General features: G+C 37.6%; 1 protein-coding gene across 2 annotated transcripts in view; it reads right to left on the bottom strand.

Annotated features, from left to right (window-relative positions):
• Positions 1 to 712: 712 nt before the first annotated feature.
• HTR1E (5-hydroxytryptamine receptor 1E) overlaps positions 713 to 13492 on the bottom strand; it is a 96647-nt gene continuing 83867 nt past the window's right edge. The window contains exons 1-2 of one of the 2 annotated variants that reach the window (XM_047733802.1): positions 3603 to 3740; positions 713 to 2728 (exon numbers count right to left, since the gene is read on the bottom strand). In XM_047733802.1, coding sequence (XP_047589758.1) covers positions 1450 to 2547 — 1098 coding nt within the window. In that variant the 5' untranslated portion in view covers positions 2548 to 2728; positions 3603 to 3740 and the 3' untranslated portion in view covers positions 713 to 1449. Of the gene's footprint in view, positions 2729 to 3602; positions 3741 to 13492 lie in introns of those variants that run through there. The other variant, XM_047733801.1, reaches the window with a different exon arrangement.

The raw sequence follows: 13492 nt of genomic DNA, 5'->3' as shown, positions 1-13492 counted from the left end.
TTGTGATTTCTCTCTGTCAAATAAATAAAAATAAAATCTTAAAAAAAAAGAGAGAGAGGAGGGGGGTAGTAGGGAAGAGGAGTCAGGGGTAAGGAGAAACATGCAAGATTACAGAAAAGATTAGAGGGTGTAGATTTTAGGGTAAACTATGGAGGTGGAGAGGGATCAAATTCATGTCTTCTCAGTGAACAAAGGAGAGAGATGACCTGTGGAGAGTGAAGAAATGGGGAGAAGCTGTGGTTGAGATGAGAAGAGGTATAAAATAGTCACCGACTTGAGAGTGTACACAAATTTGCAAACTTTCATTTCCGTCTGTCATCATTCTTGACTGTGGTAAGCTCCTCCACATGACTAGAGCAGGCACCCCAGGTCAGGCAGGTGCTGTGGCCTCAGGTCAGGTTCCTTCCGCATCTGCATCTCCTGGCCACAAGGTGCAGTCTGGCAGGAAGCCACTGAGATCCCAGGGGATACAATTTCATGCTTGTTTAGTCTATGGGTGACCTTTGCGCTAAACATAGATTTTCAACTTTTAATGGTTTTTCTAAGTGCACAACTGATAATGAGTAACATTCTCTAACAAAGTTCTTCAGATAATATATTCCTTCATTTGATTACTCCACCCTGTGAAGCTGCTTGTACTCCCACCCAAATCCTGCCAGAGTCAGGGAGAGTGTGCAAGGCTCAGTGGGACTCTTCTCAGAATGTGAGGAGGTCCAATGTTCCTGTCAGGTAATATAACAACACACTGAAGAAGATTTAGATTATCTTGTATTTGTTTTTGTTTCATTTTCATAGTTAAATACCTAGGAAAGGGCCAGAGTATTCATTCCAGGTTCTTTTTAGAGAATGAGGAAGCATATTTAATCATGAACTATAAAGGACACGTCAGCTGTACTATTTGTGCCTGAAAGGAGTGGGCTATGTAGTCACAGTAAATGACTTTAGCTCAGGTCTGCAAGCAGATGACAGTACACTCTTTTTTTCTTAAATTAATGCTTTATGTAGTCATGCAGTTCCCTCTAAAATTTGCACGGATTTGGAGCCACGACCTCAGATTTAATGGTACAGGAGGGCAAGTTATCAGGTATTTGATTTATAAGTAATAAGAAATTCTGCAAATGAAGATTTATTTTGGCATTCTTTAATCGCAAGATTAACTGAAATGGCTAAAAAAAAGTAGTTACTATTTCACCTTATTATTATGTCTATGAAATTTCTGTCTTTATAGGATGTTTATTTGAAATCATGTACCACAAATAAAACCAGAGGTAGAAAACGGCACACCAGATAACAAACCTCAAACAAAACAGAACAAACAAACAAACAAAAAGACCACACTACCTTACAAACTTTTCTGAACCAACTATGTTCCAGAATTAATAAGTTGAACCCCTTTCCTCTGTCCACAAACAAGGCTGGTAAAAACAATGCCTTTTGGCTTTATGCAATCTACGCATGTTCTCGGCACCTAATTAGCTTTTTAAAAGCCAGTTTAAAGTCTTCATTAAAACTTGTATAGAGCAGAGGGTTGATCAGAGAATTAACATAACCAAGCCACGTTAAAAAATCAGCCACTTCAGAGGACACTGTGTAGGTACTCAGACCCACAATCAACTCTTTGATGAAAAATGGAAGCCACGACAAAATGAATGCCCCCAAAATCAGTCCTAGGATGCGTGCTGCCTTGCGTTCCCTGGTACTAGAGATCTGCTGACGTTCTCCTGGGTGATCTAGATCATTATCGAAGGAAGGGATCCTGATAGAGTTGTGGATCTTTTCAAACTCGGTGGTAGGGTCTGAGGTGGAGAAATCAGACACACAGAAAGTCTGTGTGAGTTTACAACTTGCAAAAGAATTTTGGCTATCTGTGCTTCTGTTGCTTAAGTGCCGGCTCGATCCTCTTTTCTGATAAAGGCTCTTGGCTGCATGGTAGATCCGGTAATACAGAATAAGTATCAAAGTCAAGGGGATATAAAATGCTCCAAGCGTGGAGTAAATGGTGTAGATGACATGGTCATGCTGGATGGTGCACTCACTAGGAGGTGGGCTGAGTTGGCGGTGGCTTCTCCAGAACAGGGGGGGCATGGAGATGAAGATGGAGATGGTCCAGACGGTGAGGATCATCAGCACAGCCCTCTTGGCGGTCCTCTTCCTGGCATATTCAATAGCATTGGTGATGGCCCAGTACCTGTCTAGGGCAATCACACAGAGATGGAGGATGGAGCAGGTGCAGCAGGTCATGTCCACACTCAGCCACACCTCACAGATGAAGTACCCTAGCTTCCAGCTGTCCATGACAATGTACATGATGCTCAGTGGCATGACAAGTACTGCCACCAGGAGATCCGTCACAGCCAGGGAACAGATCAGGTAGTTGGCAGGCTGGTGGAGCTTCTTGGTGGTACAGATGGCCATGATCACCGCCAAGTTCAGTAACATGGTCAGGGTGGTGATGATCACCAGAGTCATGGAGATGAGCATCTTTTCAGTGATGGTCTTGGGTCTCGCAGCCACACTGGCTTCTGTGGTACAGTTAGTGATATTCATGTTTTCCCTGTTTCAATCTACACTGTGGAGAAGCTGTTGGTTATTTTCCTTCAGCTGGAAATTACTTAGACTTCAATGCCTCTCATTTATAAGAAGACCGTAGTTTCTTCAGCTATATAGTTTCTTATGTTCCATTTTGTATGGGTAAAAGGAAGCACCACATCATTTCTTCTGAGGGTTCCTGGAAGATAGTATGCTACTGGTTAATGAATGAAAAAAATCATATTTTTCCCCCTGGAAAATGTTATTGTATTTCAGTACTCATAAATTCTTTACACATTTTTGATATAATTTTCTTTTTATCTCTGGGTATAAAGTTTACCTTTACATTATTCTTCAAAAGATACTTTTTTAAAAAATTGATGTATAGTTGACACACAATATACATAATTTCAGGTATACAACATAGTGATTCACAAATCTAATCCTTATGCTGTGCTAACCACAAATGTAGCTACCAAAAAGATACTTTTTAAAAAGTTAAGTTCCCAAACTCTCATGAAGACATTATCAACTTTTAAGTCTATCTTGCCACCTGAATTACTTTCTTATTTATATTTATTAATGTATATATGCACTTAAACAAAGTTTTTTTTATTTGGAAACATATATTCACCTTGCATCATACTTTAAAATTCTTTAAAATTCTTTAAAATTCTGGGACATTATAGAAAAAAATTATATTGTTTACAATAAGCAGACTTCAAAGCAGTTTTAAAGTTTCATAGCAAATGCTCAACTCCATCATGAAATTGTGCGACTTTTGTCTAATTATTTCTGACATTTTACTTATACCACTGTGCATGTCTTTGGAGAAAAGAGAGGAAAAAAAGCATATAACATTACTTTGATGTTTATGGCAAATTGTTCTCAGAGTAATACCGTAAACTGACAGTGAAACAGCATCATCACCAAGGTCAAAGAATTCCACATTAAAAAAAAATGTCTTTAGTTTTGGTTAACATTTGTGTTCTTTCAATTTCTATCTATCATCTATCTATCTACCTATCTATCATCTATCTATCTATCTCTATCATTTCTCTCTATCTACCTACCATCTATGATCTGTCTCCTGGATAGCTGTGATTAAATTGGGCAATCAGTGAGATAGTGACATTTATTGAATGCATAGTTGTAAGGAATTTTAAGAAAAAGGTACAACAGTCCCCCTTATCTGTAGTTTTGCTTTCTGCACTTTCGGTTACCTTGGTCTTCAAGCTGATGATCTCTCTCTGATGAATCTGCAGAAAGTCAATAGTGGCCTATTGCTATGTCACAAACCTGCATCACTCACCGTACTTTGCCTCATCACGTAGGCATTTTATCCTCTCACATCATCACAAGAAAGGTGAGTACAGTAAGATAATTTGAGAGACTCCATTCACATAATGTTTATTATGGTATACTGTGTGTTTTTTAAAGACTTTATTTATTTATTTGAGAGAGAGAAAGCAAGAGACAGAGCATGAGTGGGGGAGGGACGGGCAGAACGAGAGGCAGAAGCAGACTTCCCTGGGATCATGACCAGAACGGAAGGCAGACGCTTAACTGACTGAGCCATCCAGGCACCCTTAGAGTATATTGTTATAATTGGTCTATTTTTTATTAGTTATTGTTGTTAATATTTTTGTTGTACCTAACTGATAAGCTTTGTCATAGGTTTGTAAATATGGGAAAAGACATAGTACATACAGGGTTCAGTACTATCTGTGATTTCAGGTATTCAGTCTTGGAATGCATCTTCTGCAGGTAAGGGGGGACTACTGTAAGCTCATGAAAACAACATGATCAAAATCCACATAGGAATATTCACAGCCAATGGCTGTTTGTCAGAACATTGATCAAATCCTCTGACTTGTCTCTGTGGGATTAGGTCCAGGATAACTTCAAAGACAACTCAACAGGCATTTTGGCAGTTATAAGAAGGGACATAGATTGATGTGGATTAGCTTAACAGACATTCTCTAATGAGGGCAGGAGCAGGTGAGGCATGTATGAAATGGAGAATGGAGTGGATGAGGGTCCTTGGGTAGACTGGGGACTGGAAGCCAGGCGGGTAGGAATAAAAATCTCCAGCCAGGCTGAGAGCTATCTAGCTCTAGATTTAATTTCTTCTGCCCACTGGGAAAAATCAAGAAGACTGGGGGATGGTTACCATTTATTCTTTAGATATAGAAAGTAAAAGAAAATGATTTCACTAAAGACAAAAAATGGGGCAATTGTTTTTAAAACAGTCTTTATCTTTCTGCAGTGAAATAAGAATCATTCTGCCTCTCTGTTTTCATTATGCTTTTATAGCATTTCTGTAGATGTACCTTCTTGAAATTCATGTTTCCCTACTTCTTCTATGGTTTTTGCTCCACCAACAGTACATTCTTTCTTGTAAATTATTTTATTTTATTTATTTATTTGACAGAGAGAGATCACAAGCAGACGGAGAGGCAGGCAGAGAGAGAGAGGGAAGCAGGCTCCCTGCTGAGCAGAGAGCCCGATGCGGGACTCGATCCCAGGACCCTGAGATCATGACCTGAGCCGAAGGCAGCGGCTCAACCCACTGAGCCACCCAGGCGCCCCTCTTTCTTGTAAATTAAATGTTTCCTTCTCTCCTGGATATTTTCCCTTCTTTTCTAGTCACTTTAAACTTGTATTTATATCTGAGACAGGCTGTAACATTGAAAGTGTATGGGCTTTGGAATCAGAGACCTGGGTTGCACCTGAACCATTTATTAGCCTGGACAAACTGTCTATATTTCTCCCTGTGGCCAACATGTGTATTTCTCTATTTTGACCCCCTTCTCCTTAATTACATGAAATAGAGTCTTTTTTCCCCTACAAACATTAATCCTAAGATATGTTTTTCTTGGGTCCATGAGATTTGTTGGAAGAGTAGTTTTGTTTTGTTTTAAAAGTAGGCTCCATGCTCAGCGTGGAGCCCAATGTGGAGCCCAATGCAGGGCTGGAACTCCAGATAAAACCTGAGCTGAGATCAAGAGTCAGATGCTTAACTAGATGAGCTACGCAGGCACCCCAGAAAACTAGTTCTAAACAAAAAAAGCTTTTCCAATCTGATTGGGAGAATCAGATTCTTCTACTCTTCAATCTTCTCAGATTGAGAATATAGAGAGTAGCCTGGGTAAGAGACAGAAAACTTTAGAAGTTTTAGTTTGATAATAGAAACAACTAGGAAATGCTATTTTAAAAACAAGAAGTTGAAAAAAAAAATCAAATAATTCAGCTTCATCAAGCTTTTAAAAGCTGCTCTTTTTCTGAGCTCCCATACATCCTAGTTCTTATTTCTCTGGTGACACCATCTTCTTCCTTATTTTGTACCTATTTATTTTTCATTCCTCTCCCTCCCCTCCACTCTACCCCCCAGCTAACTACACATTTCTGGAGGTTGGGATGAATGTCTGAGTCCTCTTTTTAACTGTCTCCTCTTAAATTAGCAAAAACATTACTGCTTGGGGCTACATTGTCAGTCCTTTAATGTGACTTTCTGGTTTATTTCATGCCCCAGCCTTTCAGAATAGGAGTTAAGTTTTATATCCTGGTGTTGCCAGTCCCTCGAAATTCCTGCATGCATCCAGCTTGCCATCTTTTAGCTTGAAGTGTGTTCCATAACACCATGTAGAACATAATCTTTTGAATAGCTGGATGGGATGAACTGGGGAGCAATTATGGATTGAACTAGTGTGAGAACTGGGTCCTGGAACTCTTCACTAATAAAGGATCAGAAAGAAAAGGAGGAACCAGGAAGGCAGAAGAGAACAGCTATTCAGGTAGAGGAGAATGATGAGAGATAATTCCGTCCCAAGACCGGATGAAAACAGTATATGAAATAAGAGTGATCAGCTATGTAAGTGCTGCTGACAGGCAGTGGGCAATGAGGACTTGACCATTGGTCTGGGTGATGTGGATGACACCAATGACCTTCACAAGACCCGTTTGGTGCTGTGGTAGAGATTGAAGGCTGAATGTGGTGGTTCAAGAAAGAATGAGAAGAAAGGAAATAGAGACATTGAATAAAAACAAGTATTGAAAGCATTTTGCTGAAAAGGGGAGCAGAGAAATAAGGTAGCTGTGGAGGGAGATGTGGGATCAAGGTTGTTTTCTTTTTAGGATGAGAGATTGTCTTTTTAAACTGGATTATTTGCAGTTTTCTTTACTACTATACTGTGTATTCTTTTTATTGGTACCCAGAGCATTTCTGGAGTGAGTGAAATGTACAAGAGGAAGCAGGAAAGCAATAATGGAAGAAGCTGGAAGTCCATGGGCTGGGGGCAGCAGGGAAGTAGAATTCTTTGATCAATTTAAGGGATTATACTGGGGACTGTGAAGCAGACAAAGATGCAGCCATACTCAGGAAATGATCCCCACTCCAATTATCTTGGATTCCTTTATCTTCTTAAGAAAATAACAGCATGGATTTATAATCACCACCAACTCCTTAGGAGGCAGTATGATGTCTAATTAGAACAGTGCTAGTTAAGCAGCACCTGAAAATTTAAGTATCTTTAGCTTTTTGCATCGTAGGGGAGGAGGAACTATAACACTTAACTCAAAACACCCTCTGCAGAACTAGTCCAAACACCAATATCAATATACCAAACTTCCACTAGTCCATTGGAATGGAAAATTAACTGCAATAATCATAGCTAAAAATGGACATATCCCATGAGGAGTTAATGTAGGTCCTTCTTTGGGGTTTTGTAACTTTTAGTTTCTGCTCTGATTATGACATGGAAAATACCAGTGCAGTCAAAAGCTATATTTATTTTATTTAATTAATTAATTAATTAATTTAAATTTATTTTCAGCGTAACAGTATTCATTGTTTTTGCACCACACCCAGTGCTCCATGCAAAAGCTATATTTAAATGGTTTTTCATTGAAATCACAAACAGGAGAGAATCACTATAAATCAAATGGGTCAATGTATGCTGCTCTCATTTACTGAGATGCTTCAGAATTTCTGATTTGTACTACCCCAATGACAGAATGCCAGGGACAAGAGGTCATGAGTACACTCATTTTTAATTTCACCATCTTATCTAGTCTTTCTTTGGTTTTCAATAATTATTGTTAATTTATCAGAAATATCCTTTCATCTCTTCTTTGGCCACTTCCATTTTGCCTAAATTTCTTCAAATAATTGTAAAATTCTTTAATATAGGATCTAAGAAATAAAACAAAACAAAACCACACTCATAAATCTCATAAATACAGAGAACAAACTGGTGGTTGCCAGAGGGAAGACTGGGAGGATGGATGAAATAGGTGAAGGGGATTAAGAGATACAAACTTCCAGTAATAATATAAATAAGTCATGGGGTTGTGAAGTGTAGCCTAGGGAATATAGTCAATAATACTGTAATAACTATGTGTGGTAATACATGGGAACAAGACTTACCATGGTGAGCCCTTCTTAATGTCTTTAAATATGGAATCACTATGTTGTATACCTGAAACTAATATAATACTGTATGTCATCTACGCTTCAATTAAAAAAAGGAAGAAAAAATCTTTAGTATGTGCCAGTTTCTTTTTTTTCTTTTCTTTTTTTTTTTTTTTAAATTTCAGGAGCAGCTGCTTGCCCTCATATTACTAATTTTATCTTTCCAATTACTCATTAAATTCACTTCCTCAGCCTTCATAAAGAATTTTCTTGGCCTGTCTACAGAAAAGAAGGGGTGGATAGTAGTTTGCTTCTCATTTGGTCTTCACTGGGAGCAAAGGAAGATGTAGAGGAGATACTGGAGTGTAGGGTTCTTTATTCTCTTATTCTTGTTTATTTAAATTGTGACATGTGACATGTGGTCATTATGAGGTTATTATATTCATAATAACAGGAAAACATTATCATTGTAAAAATCAAACAAAACAGAGTACATAGAGTTTTAGGAGATGTTTAGATATTCTGGACACATATCTTTTGTCAAAACAACGTTTTGTGAACATTTTCTTCTACTCTGTACTTGGCTTTTGTATTTTTTAGTGATGTCTTTTGAAAAGCAGAAGGTTTCAATTTTGATGAAGTTTAAGTTACCTATTTTTCTTTATGATTAGAACTTCCTGTGTCCTAAGAAATGACTTCAAGGTCACAAAGATATTTTCTATATTTTCTTCTAGAAACTTAGTACTTCTAGCTTTTGTATTGGAAGAGGTCATCATGGGGACCCTCTGGTGTCCTGTGAGCTGGACCCAGACACTCAGAGGCATCTCACCATCTATAGTCCAACATCCTTGGAATGTGTGTTTGGCCTACTATTCCTACAGTGGGAGCCATTTTCAAGGATACAGCCTTGAGAGAGCAATGTGTTGGTGAGACTATCTGGATGATACACATTATTGAACACAGGTAATTCTTCTATATAAACTTTAAAGATTCTGGAGGGTGGATGTGCAGGGCTACTCATCTCCTGGCCATCCAAGACAAGCCTCCTGTGTAGTTTCCCTTGGTTATTAAACCTGTCACTTACCAATCTGAAGTGGTCTATCTCTTAGACTGTCCTTGCCCTCCATGTTCAGGGGCCAATTTCAGATTTCACCTGAGAAATTCCCAAATTTATGAACCAACAATTCATGATCTATCTGGAATAAATTTTTGTATTTGGATATGAGGAAGGTGTTGAGGTTTATCTTTTTTCTTCCATGTGGATGTCTAGTTGTTTCAACAAATTTTGTAGGAAAGACTTTATTTCCCCATTGAAATGCTTTGATGTCTTTGCAAAAAAATCAATCAGTTGTATGTGTCAGTTTATTTTTATGCTCTCTCTCCTGTTTCTTGATCAACCTTTGTAGTCAGTATAACACTGTCTTTATTACTATAGCTTTTAATGTAAGTCTTGAGATCAGGTGGTGTGAGTCAAGTTTTTTTTCCCCAACCTTGTTTTGACTATTCCAGGTTCTATGAATTTCCAAATAGATTTTGGAATCAAATTATCAGTTTCTACAAAAACCTGCTGGGATTTTAGTTTGCCTTGTATAAAAACTAGACTACGGAGAATTAAAATTTATCAATATTGTGTGTTCTCCAATTAAAGAAAAAAGAAGCATTCTCTAATTATTTTGTTTCTTAGTTTCTCTCAGTAATATTTGTAATTTTCAGTGTAGAAGTTTTGTACATATTTCTTTAAATTTATCCCTATGTATTTGTAAATTTAGTCTTTATATTTGAATAGAAGTGGCATGCAATGTTACATTAGTTTCAGGTATACTGTGTAGTGATTTGACAAGCTTATATATTATGCTTTGCTTACCACAAGTGTAGCTACCATCTGCCACCATACAATACTATTACAATATCATTGACTGTATTCCTTATACTGTGACTTTTATTCCCATGACTTATTCATTTCATAACTGGAAGCTTGTATCTCTCACTCATTCATCCATTTTGTCCATCCCATGTACCCACTTTCCCTCTGGAAATCATGTTTGTTCTCTGTATTTATAGGTCTGACTCTGCTTTTTGTTATTTGTTCATTTGTTTTGTTTTTTTAGATTCCACATATGAGTGAAATCATATGGTATTTGTCTTTCTCACTCTGACTTAATACCTATATACCTATATGACAACGTATTACTGAGTGATACCTTTAGGTCCATCCATATTGTCACAAATGGCAAAAAAAACAAACCCCTCAACCTTTTTAATGGCTGTGTAATATTTCCCCCGCCGTGTGCACGTGCGCGCGTGTGTGTGTGCATACACCACATATTTTTAAAGTATTCATGTGTCAGTGCTCACTTGAGCTTCTTCTAGATCTTAGCTATTGTAGACAATGCTGCAATAAACATAGGGGTGCACAAATTGGTAGTGTTTTTAGAAACTCATAATGAAGTAGCAGAAAGAGGGATCTCTATGTATTTTAATATTTTTGATGTTTCTATAAATGGTACTTGTATTTCAATTTCCATTTTTATTCCTTGTATAGAGAAATATAATGTATTTCTGGATATTGATTTTGAATCTGTGATCTCTTATCTCTTACTGATCCTAGTAGATATTTTATAGATTCTTAAGATTTTTCTATAAAAACAATCATTTCATTTGCAAACAGAGATGCTTTTCTTTTCTGATTTTGTTGCTTTTATTTCTTTGTCTTGCCATGTCATACTGACTAGAACTATAGTAAAATGCTAAATAGAAGTGGTGAGAGCTGACATTCTTCTCTTCTTTCCTACCAGATGGGGGAAAGTTCATCATTCACCATTAATATATTAGCTGTAAGTTTTTCTTAGATCATGTTTATTAGTTTGAGGAAATTTTCTTCTATCCTAAGTCTCTGATAGTTTTTATAATAAGTGGGCATTTTATCAAATGTATCTTTTTCAACTACTGAGACAGTTTATGATATCATGTGGTGAATCATGGTAACTGATTTTTGGAAGTTAAACCAATCTTGCAGTCCTGGAAAAACTTCAGTTAGTTATGATGTATTTTTTAATACATATTACAGAGTTTGATTTGCTAATATTTTGTTAAGAAGTTTGTATTATGTTCAGGAGAGATTGTTTCACAATTTATTTTCTTGTATTGATTTGTGAGTTTAAAAATTTTTTGAAGGAGTTTGAGAAATATCAGTGTCCTTTCTTTTGAGAATATTTGATGGGATATACCTGCGGATCCCTTTGGATCTTGAGTTTTTCTTGTGGGGAGGTTTTCTTCTTTTTAAATATTTATTTATTTGAGAAACAGAGAGAAAGAGGGAGGCAGTGTGGGGGCAAGGAACGGAGAGAGGGAAAGGGAGTTTTAAGCAGATTTTGTGCTGAGCACAGAGCCTGATGTGGCTCGATCTCATGACCCTGACATCACGACCTGAGCTGAAACCAAGTCAGACACATAACCAAATGTGCCACGCAGGTGCCCCAGATGGGGAGATTTTTAACTGTAAATTTAGTTTCTTTACTATACTTCAATTAAAAAAAAATCAACACCACCACCACCATCAAAATCTCATATATTGGGGTTTTTAGGGTTTCTCTTTTTTCTTGTATGACTTGGTAATTTATGTCCTTTAAGGAATTTGTTCATTTAATCCAAGTTGTCAAATTCATAGTCATAAAGTTAGTCATAATATTCCTTTCATGTCCTTTTAATGTCTGTAATATCTATGTGGTATTCTCTCGTTCATTCCTTTTTAAAAAAATTTTTTTTTATTAACATATAATGTATTATTAGCCCCAGGGGTACAGGTCTGTGAATCATCAGGCTTATGCACTTCACAGCAGTCACTATAGCACATGCCCTCCCAAATGTCCATAACCCAACCATCCTCTCCCTACCCACCGCACCCCCAGCAACCCTTAGTTTGTTTTGTGAGATTAAGAGTCTCTTATAGTTTGTCTCCCTCCCAATAGCATCTTGTTTCATTTTTTTCTTCCCTATCCCCCAAACCCCCAACTTTCCCTCTCAAATTCCTCGTATCAGGGAGATCATATGGTAATTGTCTTTTTCTGACTGACTTCTTTCGCTCAGCATTATACTCTCTAGTTCCATCCACATCATTGCAAATGGCAAGATTTCATTTCTTTTGATGGTTGCATTACATATACATAGTATTCCATTGTATATAAATACCACTTCTTCTTTATCCATCATCTGTTGATGGACATCTAGGTTCTTTCCACAGTTTGGCTATTGTGGACATTGCTGCTATAAACATTCGCATGCACATGCCCCTTTGGATCACTACATTTGTATCCTTAGGGTAAATAACCAATAGGGCAATTGCTGGGTCATCGGGTAGCTCTATTTTCAATTTTTTGAGGAAGCTCCATATTATTTTCCAGAGTGGCTGCACCAGCTTGCATTCCCACCAACAGTGTAGGAGGGTTACCCTTTCTCTGCATCCTCACCAGTGTCTGTTGTTTCCTGACTTGTTAATTTTAGCCATTCTGACTGGTGTGGGTTGGTATCTCATTGGGGTTTTTGATCTGCGTGTCCCTGATGCCGAGTGATGTGGAGCACTTTTTCATGTGTCTATTGGCCCTCTGGATGTCTTCTTTGCAGAAATGTCTGTTCATGTCCTCTGCCCATTTCTTGATTGGATTATTTGTCCTGTGGGTGTTGAGTTTGATAAGTTCTTTGTAGATTTTTGATACTAGCCCTTTATCTGATATGTTGTTTGCAAATATCTTCTCCCATTCTGTCAGTTGTCTTTTGGTTTTGTTGACTGTTTCCTTTGCTGTGCAAAAGCTTTTGCTCTTGATGAAGTCCCAATAGTTCATTGTTGCCCTTGCTTCCCTTGCCTTTGGAGATTTCTAGGAAGAAGTTTCTGTGGCTGAGGTCAAACAGGTTGCTGCCTGTGTTCTCCTCAAGGATTTTGATGGATTCTTTTCTCACATTGCAGTCATTTTGAGTCTATTTTTATGTGTGGAGTAAGGAAATGGTCCAGTTTTATTTTTCTGCATGTGGCTGTCCAATTTTCCCAACACCATTTATTGAAGAGCCTATCTTTCTTCCATTGGACATTCTTTCCTGCTTTGTCAAGTATTAGTTGACCATAGAGTCAAGGGTCTATTTCTGGGCTCTCTATTCTGTTCCATTGATCTATATGTCTGTTTTTGTGCCAGTACCATCCTGTCTTGATGATGACAGCTTTGTAATAGTGCTTGAAGTCCGGAATTGTGATGCCGCCAGCTTTGGCTTTCTTTTTCAACATTCCTCTGGCTATTCAGGGTCTTTTCTGGTTCCATATAAATTTTAGGATTATTTGTTCCATTTCTTTGAAAAAAATTTGTATTTTGATAGGGTTGGCATTAAACATGTAGAATGCTTTAGGTAGCATACACACCTTCACAATATTTGTTCTTCCAATCCATGAGCATGAAACATTTTTCCATTTCTTTGTGTCATCCTCATTTTCTTTCATGAGTACATTATAGTTTTGTGAGTACAGATTCTTTGCCTCTTTGGTTAGGTTTATTCCTAAGTATCTTA

This window comes from Lutra lutra, chromosome 6 (assembly GCF_902655055.1).
Source record: "Lutra lutra chromosome 6, mLutLut1.2, whole genome shotgun sequence".
Lineage (NCBI taxonomy): Eukaryota > Metazoa > Chordata > Mammalia > Carnivora > Mustelidae > Lutra > Lutra lutra.
The sequence above is the reverse complement of the archived record's forward strand: the minus strand, read 5'-3'. Positions and strand labels throughout refer to the sequence as shown.